Below are 13,499 nucleotides of genomic sequence, written 5' to 3'. Positions count from 1 at the left end.
TGTCAGCTATTCATAATCTCAGAATGGCCTTAAAATTGGCAAAACTCTGTGGGTTTTGTTCTCTGTCTGCAGACTTCAGAAGTAGCAACCCCCCACCGTCGCAAGAAATAGTGAATTGTGTTTGTAAAATTTGGAGTTCACAAGAACCACACCTTCAAACCACCATCAGACCCATCCCACTCCTAACTGCAAAATCTAATGTGGAAACAATGCAGTTCTTAATTTTGAAACGGGAGGCTAAACGTTTCTGAGGTTTGAAGGTTTTAAATCGAGCCCAAGGAGTCATGATACATTTAAATTACAAGTTAGTTCTCAAATTCTCTACAGAATATGCAAATTACGTCAGGGGGGTGCATACGGGTCCGTGAGTTTCCTGGAGTCCACAAACTCAGTTTTAAATCTATGAACTTCATCCAGGACATGTTCCCGGGCATGAGGGCCCCCACTCTTCGTACAGAAACGTATTATCTTTGGGATGGTTCAGGGTTTTTGTGCCCCACTCCACCCCCTCCTTTTTAGGCCTGGAGGGCATGATGTTCTCAACATGCCCCCCTATTTGTCTTTCTGTTTTGTTTCTGGGTGTGGAGCTCGAGCCCACGCCTTGTCATGGTGGTCATCACAAGAGGCATGTTTATCAATTGTGGAAAAATGTAAGAATTAGTTAAAAAATGCAACGTATGAAATCGCAAGAGCTTTGTTAAGTGCAGTGGGCACATGACCCTCAAAGATATATACCAGAATATGAATGTATAATCTTGAATTTAAACAAAACAAATATCTGCAACAAACACACTAGTACAGTTAACGTGTTAACTGTAATATAAACCTGAGACCTGCAAGCGAAATCCACTGCTCTGTAACAGGTGCTTCGAGTCGCTGTACTATTTTTTATCCTCATGACAGCAGGTTACACACGTCTGCTGATGGTGTTTAAAATCTTGAGCTATCTCACTTGCATTGTATCCATAAGGTTGATGGATACACAGATCTATCTGCTGAAGATGCCTTAACAGCTAAACTGTAATAACACTTGATCGGACCACTACTATTAAACTAACCAAAAACAGCTTTCCTTTCGTATTTTTCTTTCAGTCACCATATGCGCGGGCCCCGTGTTGATATCGTTTCCAGCTCTGTTGATGCGTCTTCACTCATTATTACACTTTCGTATGCAGAGGTGGCTGCCCCAACTCCAGTAGCGAAGGGTGACCCAACTGGAATACCATCGCCACTCGTACAACTTCCACTCGCAGTTCGAAATCATATCGGAACAATTACCGTTCCTAGTGCATCTTCTTCAAAAGCCTTCAGCCAGTCAGCAACGAGACATCGAGGCTGGGTCGTGACGATTGGCAGCTAAGTGCGCCTGCAGGACCATCGCGACCCCAACTGCCAAATGCTCATTTGCATAAATCTGGTCTCCCGGAAAGATCGTTCGACGAGCGTTGCAGAACAAACACAGAGCACAGCGCGCGGGCGGGAAAAAGCCCAGAACCCTCCTTAGTGCGTTGTCAGCTGGACGCCATCCAGGCCGGCAGGCGTAGTGGCAATAATGAGTACTCGGGCAGGGCAGACATAGAAAGTAGCGTGGCAGCCCTGCTCACCCCTAAGGGGAAAGTGAAGGAGAAACCGGAGGGACACCTTGAGACTTTGCTTGCTTTATTCCCTACACCGGAGTCCACCCCTTGTCATTCGCGATTGGCTCAACCCCCGTTTGAGAGCGGCGGTGATTGGCTGCCTGCCTTGTCGCTCTCTGGAGGCGTGTGCGGAGGGCCGGACGGTTTTCAGTTGGTCGCCCCGGTGTCTGAGGGTTCGGAGATAGCGGAGCGCGCCTTCAGCACCCAGCGCGAGACAGCAACCCCCGAGCAGCGGCTCAGGAGCCCTGTGTAACACGCTCGAGCCGCCTATTATCAGTGTTCAGGACAGCCGGGACCGTGGACTAACATCCATCTGCGTGCACAGAAAGAGGAGCGCGCTGCTAGCAGTCTCCAGAGGAGCACCCTGGACAGCTCCCAACGCAACTGCGGGCTTTCACTAGTGGATATATCGCGTCGTCGCCCCGGGACAGGAGAGCCGGCGGCAGCCGCGGGAACGAGACATGCATCCCCAGTCAAGAGCTCTGCTGTGCTTCTACACCGTGTGGGGGATCCTCGGACCAGGTAAACCTGAAGCAACTTCAGATGCCCTTTTGTGCAGTAAGCCCCCCTCCCGTATGCAATAAGGAACTTGCCCTGGTACAATAATGACGCTGCACCCTTCTGTAACATGCAACACCTCCGTGGGCAATAATGACCCCCGTGTACAATGATGACCTCTGAGTTCAACAGTGAGCCGTGTATGCAAATATTACTTTCAAGTGAGACCATTAAGCGGACACCTCCACGCCTTGTGGCAGAAAAGGTGCCCAAAGACCACAATCTGTGCGTGGTGGAGATTACCTCCTCATCACATCTGTCCTGGCCAACGCATCTGTTCCTTGCTTTTATTGCCTTGAATTCGTGCTCCCACTTTTCACGTTCATAGCAGGCTCTGAAAGACCATTGTCTTGTTATTTTGTTTAAATGCTGCGTTTCTTTCCGCCCACCTCCAGCCCGGCTGATGTTCTAAGGGCTTCTCTCTGCGGTAGTGTGCTGTAACCCCTCAGACACCCTGGTGATGCTGGCTGTACGGGTGGCGCAGGCTGTACTAAGTGCATGCCACCGGAGCCGCCTCTCCCTGGGGCTGGGAGGGATAACCCCCAGCCCCCTCTGCTGATCTCTGCCCTGGGTTAGAAGTTGTGAGGCTGTGGGGCTCGAGCACCGGATGCTGCCTGGTTACAGAGATGCTCTCATTCGTGGTCTGTTGTTTGGTATATTGAAAAGATGCCGATCCTCCCCCACCGCCCCCCCCCCCCCCCCTCCCCAAATAATAATATTCTTGGATCGCTCCTGTTCAGCGCCCCTTTTGGTGCATCAGAATCCCTGTGTGAAGTGTTCTTTGACCTAATGCCAGCAGTTTACACAATTTATCTCGAGCTTGTAGCCCCCGCCCCTTCCACCGCCCATGTTCATATTCACAGAGATTGTTTCTAAATGAATCTTCTATCTCAGCCCTCCGCGGGTGTGGAATGGGGTGGTGAGCGGGGCCGTACGTGGCCATGACAGGTCTTATTAACATTGGTCCCGGGGTTAGCTGTGCAGATTCCTCTTTCATAAATATGTATTTTTCAGGCACGTTGCGCTCGGAGTTGCTGAGAGGTTCTCCCTGGGGTGGTCAGCGAGAAGGGGGCGAGGCGAAGACCTCGCAGTGATAGCCGTGTCCCTTCTTGGTGCTGCAAACGGAACACACGGCGACCTTGTGGGGGTCATCGCCCCGTCTGCAGTGCTGTAAAGTTCACCTATCCCTGCGTGCTGTTGGTGTACTGCGAGGGGAAGGAGTGTGGGCTCAGTGACAGAGCACTGGCGAGCTAAATATCCCTGTCTTGACATCGTTCTGTCTGGGCACTGGGGTGGGGTGGGGTGGGGGGCTGTGCTTTGGTAGGGCCATCCGTAAACACACGGTTCGATCTCACCTGCCCTCCCAGACACAGACCTTTTTTTTATGACTGCCCATTTAGTCCCCCGCCCCAGGTGTTTAGAGCGACGTTCCTCGAACTGCCCCTGCGAGTCCACTTCGCAGAAAGCACATTTCCTTTTCTAGTTTCCAAGTGCTGTAAGGATTGCTTCCTGCGGGATTATTTATTCTGAAGATGCAGTGATGGAATGTCAGCCGCATCGTTGTCGGAAGTACCAAGCGCGCGACTGAAATAGCGATGCATTACAGGGGCGTAGGTGCATTGGCGCAGCAGGTGCAGTGACACCGGAGTTAAGAGCCTTGTGCGGTCCATTGAGCCCAACGATTGCTGTATTTTACTAACCCAACAGCAGTGAAACGGGCCCTTTTCCCTGCTTGCACCATGGCCGGTGGTATCCCTGCTACGATAGTGATGCGTTCTCTCCTCACCTGGGGAGGCGAGGTGGTCCTGATGTGGGAGGAACATGGGAGGTGGTCCTAGCCGACTGCTGGGGGTGGGATGGATGGCAGCGCAAACACGCCTGACGAGAGCGTAGACTGGTGGGGGGCAAGGCGGCGCATCGCCCATATCTATGGGAGAGCACAGACCAGGTGTGGGTCGGGCAGGCACACGAGAAGACTCCCGCAGGGTATAGCATGGTAGAGTCCACCCAGCACGGAAAGGTGTGTGTGTGGGGATGGGGGGGGGGGGGGTGTACAGGCATGCTGGACTGCCCCGTGGCTCCAAGGTGAGCAAAGACGCAGGGGACTTGACACATCCCCTCAGATAGCTCACACACCTCAACTAGTCCACACGTCTGACGTGTGTTTGGGGTTGGGGCCGGGGCGAGGGGGGGGAGTCGGGGTAATATGTGTCTGCCCTGGGCGGGTGTATGCAGATTTGCCTAATGATACCATGGTCAGCAGAGATCAGAAAAGCTTTTCGTCCTTACAAATCACAGCCTGGAAAGCTGAGCAGCTTTACCCTTTGATCCCCTTGAGATGATTCCACAAATGTGTGTTCTTGTGCGTATGTCTATTCCGGATGCAGAGCTAGTTTCCCACCGTGTACAGTTGCATATAAAGTATAGGGTATGTCTCAGTGTTCGTGATACAGAGAACGTTCCCTGCGGTCTCTGGTGCAGACATGTCCTGTGATGCCCACTGGTGTCAATTGCTCATCTTTAGGGTGAACCAGAACTCTATCCATTCTCCGGGATGAGAGAATCTCTCGCTCGAACTGTTCCTCTGTGGCTGAGGGCTCTTGTGTCTCGGTATCGTCATTTTACTCAGGGTTAGTCTGAACTCCACCTTGTCTCTTTTGCTCCTACTTCAGTGTGAAGCTGTATTGGGAATCATTCTGTTTCCCAGTAGTCGCCTCCTCGGTTTTCGTTGTGCCACGCAGCAAGTAATTGTCAGAAGCGCGAGGTGTTTGCGCTAGCTGAATGGCAATCTTCTCGCTCTTGTTTCCAAACCTCGCGGCCCTCCTCTGCGAAGCCATTAACGTACATTTACAAAACCCGCCGTCTTTTCACCGAGCTGCCTGGTAACAGCCTCTCGCTGCCTGCACTTAGCATCGGTTAGTTTAGCATTGCTAGCGCGCTGTTAAAAATAAGTCTCACGGTGGCCTTGAAAACTTCCTGTGATTGTAAAGGGTACCGGGCTTGGCAGGATGCCAGCCCGTGGGACTCCCTCCCTCGAGGGCATCCTCTGCCAGCCTCGCGCAAACCCTCGGCGCTCACAATCCAATAATCTGCGCGGCGGCTGGGATGTACCGCCGCCTCAGCTGCCCTCTCTTCCCTCATGGCGCGAGCTCTGAGGTCACGGCGAGGAGGGAGGGAGGGGCGCGCGGGCCACCGGATGAGTGGCATCCGCAGACAGCCCTGCCCTGACCCCGGAGGCTGCCTGAATGAAGGACAGCTGCACACCCCGGGCTGTCTCCTCTGTGTACTCCGTGTCTCGTGCACGTCTGATGTCACATCGACATTCAGCACTGAAGGGTGAACAGTGCACCAGCCCCGTAGAATCGGAGGCTGCGCTCTAATTTAAGACTGTTTTTCTGTCCATTGCTCACATTATGGAGTAAGTAGGAGGTGAGTTGGTTTCTGCTCAGAATTGCAGTTGCTGCAGCCCCCTGCTGTGTGGTAATGCAAATGACATCTAGATGCTTGAATTGCATACTTCTCTGAAACCCTGGGCTTCGTGTGCCCATACCAGTCTAAAGGACAGCGTACCAGTGGCCTGACAATGGGATTTAGATGTGTTTATCATCGAAACCCGGCTTCGAGACCCCCGAAAGTGTAAAATTAATTATTCCCACGTTCATTTTGGTTTCCTGGAGACCGACATCCACATCGAAGGACTTTACGATTTTTCATGTCACAAATCCGCAGTTAAATTGGCGGGGTAAACAAAGCTCGTGAAATTGTAGCACTAGGGTAAACAAAGTCAGCTGAGCATTGAGGGAGTCCTTTGGCATGGCGGCCTTTACTAAAATGCTGCCTTTTGACGTTAGCGGTTCTTCATGCTACTGCCTTAAAATGTGCTATTTTGTGGAAAAGAATGCAGAGTTTCCTGTAATTCGAATTCGCATAAAACACTACACGAGACCTTGCCTAGAGAACAAGGGCTAATAAATAATCTCTGAGGCCGACTGGCTAAAGTCCGTCTTCGAAAGGGCATTAGCTGCCAGAACAGTTACCCGGGAAACTAAGTGTGAAATCGCTGAGCAGTAAGAAATGGGTTTTATGTGTTTCTAATGGAAGTAATGGTTACTGCGCGAGGTAGTCCATCTCCAATAACTCGCGGATTAGCAGGAAGTGGCGCTCCTCGGTACTAGGCCATGACATAGTACACTCACGCCCAGTGAACCGCCTGGCATTGCTCACACTCACCCCTTTCCTTGGCAGCCAGCGAGGCACTGCATGAGAACCAAAACCAGCTGCGTGGCTGGCATTGCCTTTCGCGCCATGCACGGGGAAGAAGACGGGAAAAGCTCTCACGCGCCTTTAGGCGTGTTATCGCACATACATGTCTTTTTTAAAGTGATGCAACATTTCCACACGTGCCCCACGAACATGCAATTTGTCTGACACATTCAAACACCGTAGGGTCAATAACGTTAACTAACCAGTGTGATATGAAAACAATGTAAGTGTTTTAAAGCCAAATGTGTCCTTCCACACATCTGCGTTGCCACTGTAACTGCCTCACATTCCTGCCGTGATGGTAAGTTCTTGGTAAAACCTGCAATTCTCACATTCCCAATCGCATCCTTCTGGTCAGAGTGCATTGCATTTCATTTCTTGCTGCTCTTTGGGATGAACAAGAGAACATACCTACCAGGTTTTTAGATCTTCTGCAAAATTTAAATGAGCGAAGCAATTGACAGGGCTCTTTGTGCTTCCGCCACTGACACTACTTGTAAGCTTGTGGCCCATCTGGCATCTTGGCTTCTACTTAGTAGCACGACTCTCTGCATGTCACAACCCTGTCAATTCGTATTTGTTAGCTGCTGTCAACATCTTCATCCTCCTTACTTTGTGTGTGTGCAGTTTGAGCATGTTCCAGCCCAATGTCATTCACCCTTTGTCCCTCCACCTCCTGTAGTCATGTAGCAAGAGGGCCATGGGCCCTAATTCAAGGGGGTAAAGACCTCCTTCTCCCCAGGTTGGGTAGTAATGATTGGGGCTTTGTGGGCTTCTACCACACTTTCACCCTGCTGCACCAATGATACTCCACCCCCACTATTAGTGTCAGTGCCACATGCCTAACTGTGGGCAAAAAGGTTGCCTGTACATGCCGTCACCTCCCAAGTAGGACAGGGGGCAGAGTGAGAGAGCATAGTTGAGTGTTCAATGAAAAATTCAGAAAGGCATTCATTTCTTACTTGAAATATGTTTTAGTTTAAGCATTTGATAGATGTGTTGTAGTGGGTGCATAAAGAACAACATGTATTTAAAGGGTTTTTGTGGTTAAGTATTATAAAGTAATTTGCTTAATGCGCTTCAAAATTTATTCTGCAATGTACGCGTTAACAGAAATCAGTAATGATGGGGTGTGAGGGTGGGCAGAAATGTAGTTGTGGGCGAGCTCTTGTTGAGTCCTTCAGATGTGTCACCCACCTTTTGGAGTAGTGACGACTGGTGACAAATGTACTGCTTGCTGAGTTTTAGACCTACTGCTATGGACAAGTAGCTTTCTGTTCCATTTATCAACTATTCTGAGGTGACAACTTCTTACACATTCGAGTGCAAGTCCAAACAGTCTGTGTAACCATTCCCAGTTTAATTTGTTCAATTTATCATTGATTGGGAAGAAGGGACCGGACTCACATGTCTAAACTGGGTTGGCATGGTGAGCAAAAGAACGATGGATTTAACCCAGATCTCTTGGCTGGGGGTGAATGTTTTGATTTGTTCTACATTCCGTCCATCATTTGTCTGTCTTTTGCTTTCTCACCTGCTTCACAGCATAGGGATTTTGGTGGACGACGAGATGTCCAGAGATCATGTCATCGTGGCTGTTATTATTTTCATTATTAGCATCCTCTTCAGCCATCATCATCGGTATTCTTATATCTTTGTTGGAAGCTGCAGGCTGCATCAAAGCATTTCACAGATTACTGATATTTACTGCAGTTAGGTCGCAATGTTATATCATTATTTGATGTCTAACTGCCCATTTGGCCAGAAAAGGAAACATACCAAATTGATATATGCAGCATGGTTATGAGCAGTAGCATTCTGTTGAGGAGAATGCATTCATCTGGCATCACATCCATTATTATATAAAGTAAAATCATAATATTGTTCAGTACATTTCCCTATTAGTGCTCTCGTGTCTTCACATATCTTGACATGTCCTTTTGGGGAAGAGTGATTCTAGGGTCCTGCTCTCCAGCCTGCTGTGTTTAAATTGGGAAAGAGGGGCCACAGGTAATGTAATCAACAAAAGAAGATTTCAGGCAATAATCTGGGCTGTAGCTTAGAGGATTGACTTTAGAGGTCAAGTGGAAGCAGGCAGTGTGTGCATTAATGCGTTAAGCATCTGTGGGGAAAGGCCTGCTTAAGCATGTAAACAACGTTTTGTTTTTAGAGGTCAGTTTGGTAGAAAGAGACAGTGGTGTGGATCCGCAGCACATATGTTGGTGTTTAAGAAGAATTTGCAATAATTCATGAAGCCTGGGGAAATGAATTAGTTTTTTTTCTATGTTTCCTTTCTTGCTTGTAATGTGGTTTCTCAATTTTGTATTATTGCTATCGCTTTTATGGTTGTTTTTATATACCGAATAAAGCTTGCTTTGACTTGACTTGAATTATATTTTGGAGCTGTGAAATCATCTAGGAATGTAGGGGGGGGGGGGTAATTTAATCCCTGGTGATATGGTTAATGCATAAAGAGGAGTCACAGGCTAACCAAAGTTACCTGGTTTTATCAACGACTACTGAAATCGCTTCTATTGCACCGACTTCTTGAAAAGTCTCTGGTCCTTTGCTTCGTTAAATATTTATAACGACATTTGTCACAGCAGGTTTTGGTTTGTGTTCCATCAACGAGTACACATTATAAAACATAACCCATTATTGTCCATGCACTTAACTTTTCTGTATACTTTATATGCAAGAACAGTATTTGAATTTGGGTAACACAACCCCAAGTCATTTGTACAGTTTTACTTGGTATAGTGTTAAAAACTATACAATTCTCACACAAGGCATACCTCCGCCATGCAGTTTGAATGCACACAATGCTGGCAGACAACTCTGGTTTAATTTAGGGTAACCCTTAGTATTAATTTAATCGAATCTGCTACAATGCAATTATGTTCAATTAAACGTAATTGATTGTGATGTAATTTAGGGCTAGTATTGAAGAAATTAAATAAAATATAATTTAATTAAATTAGATTTATTGTTAGGCAAGGTTTTGTACTAGGGTAAATGTTAGGGATTAGGAGTTTGAATTAATAGAAGGCCATGATGTAATAATCTTTAGTTTTAGAGATAGGATTTCCAAGTAATGCCACGAGGAAGCAATGATGACAGTGCAACACGATGGAGATGCAATGGCATAGATTTTACTTGCTCCATCAGCATTTTTCATGTTTGCAATATTTAAAAAAACTACTGACAACATTTATACCAAACTGCAAAAAGTATCTTTTCTGGTCCACGCTGCGATTTAAGTCTAATTTGTTGTAATTCTGTCCATTAGTTTTTGCTGCAACAGAGATCCAGAATTAATATTTGGGTTTAAGATGAATTATTAAAGATTGACAGTCTCAAAACTTTTAGCTCATGACTAATATGCACACTACTTGCAACAGAGAATCTGAGGTGTCTGATACATTTAAAGCAGATTCATCAAATGGATTAATCGTTATTGACATTCCAGAAAAATCAATTTCTTGTGGCCCAATTTACTCCACAATATCTAAAGATGTCTAGACTGGCATCGGTCAGGTGTGTATTGATTTGGTGACGTTAGTGTCTTGGTCAATGAAAAGGAAACTTCGTGAAATAAATGCTATCGTGTTTATGGATTATTCTAGGGCCTTATTTTGTTTATACAATTCTAACATTGCACCCCTTTGTCAGTCCCGTGGTAAGTGCAATAACCTTTTCAAGATATTGTCCCAGAAAATAGTTCCTTACTTCTTAGTTCTTATACAGTAATACCCTTTTGATGCGAAACATCAACTAAAACTATTACATTGTATCACATATTGCAAGAAAACAACTGAGTCACTTATTATGAGTTGCACAGTACTGACTGGGTGCAAACCCCTTATCCCTAATTACCAGCACCACGCTGTAACACCCTGCTAGCGCAGTACATTTACAAGTTAAACACTGTGGATTGGGGAATAATTGTGTGGACCCACTTTCACCCAACAAAAACTCACAAAATTCCCGATACCACAGCGTTTAATGCTCCAATTTAAAACTGCTCTAAGCAGGTAGTAAATGGGAAAAGGGGCTTCTGTGCAGGGATGGTCGTGGGGAGTGTAAGAGAGGGAGGGAGAGAGGTGTCCTTGCAGTGCTCCCCCTTTCCAGAAAACGTGGCTAGGGACTAGTTTGACTTCCATTGCAGCCAAAGCCACAAGGGATATTACTTGACAGTTCAGCCAGTGTAATTGGGCAGGGTGTTCCCTCAGCAAGAAAAAACAGGCACGTAAACACAGAGCTGTTCATGATTGGGTGTAGCCGACTTCCATATTGGAAATGCGCACCACCTGAGTCGTAATGAAGGCCTCAGTGGCTTAGTTGCTCACATCAAAACTCCACAATAACAACCACAACAATAATAATAATAACAATAATAATAGTAATCATAATCATAATAATGATATTAATAATAATAGTTATTATTATTGCTGTTATTTTTATTGTTAATTCAAATGTCATTCTGTGGAAAGACACAATTGTCAGCTGCTGTGTCAAAGATTTGATCCAAACCAAAAAACTCTTCTTAATCGTCCATTTTTATTTTTTTCTACTTTTGTGACAGTAGTGTTCAGGGTTTTGAGGATGGGAAGCGTTTCCAATTGTAAGGTGACTGCATTTCTTGAATGCACATGTCTGACTACTGAACAACTCAAGCATTTTTGGAGAGCTGGACATGACAGATTTGTGAAATGGTCTACAGCATGGGTACTCACAAACATTTTCAAAAGTTTGGTCTGTAGTGTGACCAATGGCCACATTGATACCAGCTGGGTGGCGGTCGAGGCTGTAGGAGTAGGGGTAAAGTGGGCTTAGGGAGAGTGAAGCATGTATATCTAGTGGCTCACTGCACAATGCGAAACCGGAAAACCTGAGATCAATGCTGGCTTCCCCATTTTAACAAATTGTGTGATCGTAGGTGATTTGTTTATGTCACTTTCCCTACTTTTTCTTCATTATCACAATAATGAGAACTTTATGATGTGTGCTGTATAAAACCTTATCCTGTGTTTGATTAGTAAACATATAATATTGTCCATATACAATAGCAACACAGCCCACCCAGAGAGTGCACATAACTGACATGCCTCTTAGTTCTCTTTTGACATTATTCTCTGGGTAGGAAGCATGAATGTTTCTAAATTCATGTTTCAAAACAATCACTTAAAAAAAAAATCTCAATGCACTGATATAATCTAATGTACAAAGGTGAAATACCTCTGCATATCATACATGTTTGCTGCAAGATGTCTTAAAAAATGAAGGTGTTCCTTAAGTTAAGCGCAGGACACCCTAGTCACTTCCTTTCTTTAATGTCAATTCACATTTAAATAAATGTTTGCCTATTTACTTAACATCTTTTTAATGTTAGTGCTGAGTCGAGTAAACAGGAGCCCAGTGCTGCTGTTTACCAGGGAGCTGCAGGTAAAGGTCAGGGGTGCGGCACTTCTATCACTGGTCTCTACAACAAATGTGTTGTAGTTTACCAGTTACCCTAATCTTGCATTTTCAGCTGAATAACTTCAGTTTGAAAAGAAGACTGAAGAAAGCAGTAAAAGCTTATGTATTGTGAGATGGGCTATTAGTCAGTTGTTGTGTTAGGAAAGGTGTTAATCAGAATTCACAATCATTGATTCTTGAATTCCAAAATGTTTTTAGAGCTTCATATTAGTAGTCATAAAATCTCTGTTGTTCCTATTTGTGCTGATACCTATTTGCATCGATTTGTGCCGCTCCTATGTGTGCGGTGTTATGTCTTACACCCATTGACTCATGATTTTCCAGTCTTGATTCTCAAACCGTTTCTGTAATTAGTTCTGCCTTACCCCAGACTGAACTTTGACTCACTCAAGAGGAAGACATGTTTACTGTCAGATAAAAAGGTTGTTTGAATCAGCTCTATGAGTCTGCATATTTTAATCCTGAAAATTGATGCAAAAGATAATTTATCTGTCACAGACAGCACCACATAAAATATTTTAGGCTTTCAGCAGCCCTTTGCATATCACTTAAATGCTTTCTTGTCTATTCAATTACTCGATCCCCGATTCAATAGCTTTCCACTCCATTCTTGTGTGTCTTATGCCTTGTGCGTTTTTGCTTTACCCTTGTTAATTTAGATGAGTTGTATCCTTCTCCTGCTGACCTCATGGGACTATTTTTCATTTTTTTCTTTCATTTGTACTTTAGTATTCTAGTGGACTCCTTTCATCTTCTTTCTCTTGCTCTGTTCATGTGCTTTGCACTTTTTCCCTCGCTTTGGAAATCCCTATCACCTTTGCTTCACTAAGACACCAAGCACTGCTGTGGCTCAGTGTCAATCTGGTGATGTGCCAATTGCCGAAACCTAAGCCTCTGTTTATCAAGCTGTCTCACACAATTAAACGTTCAAAAGAACAGTATGTGTCTAACTTTCTGAATATCTCCGGCATTAGGCTCTTCCTCAAGTTCAGACTAAGGGCTATTTTGTGGTTCCAAGAACATTTTCAAGATCACAGAGTTCCATTTATTTAGAAGAACTTGACTAGATTCTGCATTATTTTACCTATTAGTTGCGAGTAATCCCTGATTAAGTGAAAGTGTAACCTACAAGTCTTAAACATGTTTTGACTTGAGTTCACTCTGTAAAGAATTTGAGCAAAAATAAATGGCCTAAATTAAAATGTAAAACATTGACTAAACTGTTTTATCTACAGAATTTGGTCCCCGTCTTGTTAGTATACAAATTCTGTAGAGCTTGGAAGGTTATCCAGAACAGCCAAGGTCAGCTTCCATTTTCTTGGTTCATTGTTTGTTAGATGAATGTTGGGCCGTATTGTTCTTGTAGACATGCTTTCTTTCCAGAAGCTTATGCATGAGGCTATAGAGGAAAACATTTATGTTTGCAGTACAGTGATATATTAGTATACTGAAAACAGTGGAATGCTCGTCCTTGAAAGGGAACAGAAGAATGATTATAAACTGAAAATCTGAATAAAAACAGGCCTAGAAACATTCTTTAAAAAAATATTTCTCTATTAG

General features: G+C 45.1%; 1 protein-coding gene across 3 annotated transcripts in view; it reads left to right on the top strand.

Annotated features, from left to right (window-relative positions):
• The first annotated feature begins 1,810 nt into the window (after positions 1 to 1,810).
• CADM2 (cell adhesion molecule 2) overlaps positions 1,811 to 13,499 on the top strand; it is a 1,670,972-nt gene continuing 1,659,283 nt past the window's right edge. For all 3 annotated transcript variants that reach the window (XM_085623020.1, XM_085623021.1, XM_085623019.1), the window contains exon 1: positions 1,811 to 2,159. In XM_085623020.1, the coding sequence (XP_085479146.1) occupies positions 2,099 to 2,159 (61 nt within the window). In that variant the 5' untranslated portion in view covers positions 1,811 to 2,098. The remainder of the gene's footprint in view (positions 2,160 to 13,499) is intronic.

Source organism: Triturus cristatus, chromosome 8 (genome assembly GCF_964204655.1).
Source record: "Triturus cristatus chromosome 8, aTriCri1.1, whole genome shotgun sequence".
NCBI lineage: Eukaryota > Metazoa > Chordata > Amphibia > Caudata > Salamandridae > Triturus > Triturus cristatus.
The sequence above is the reverse complement of the archived record's forward strand: the minus strand, read 5'-3'. Positions and strand labels throughout refer to the sequence as shown.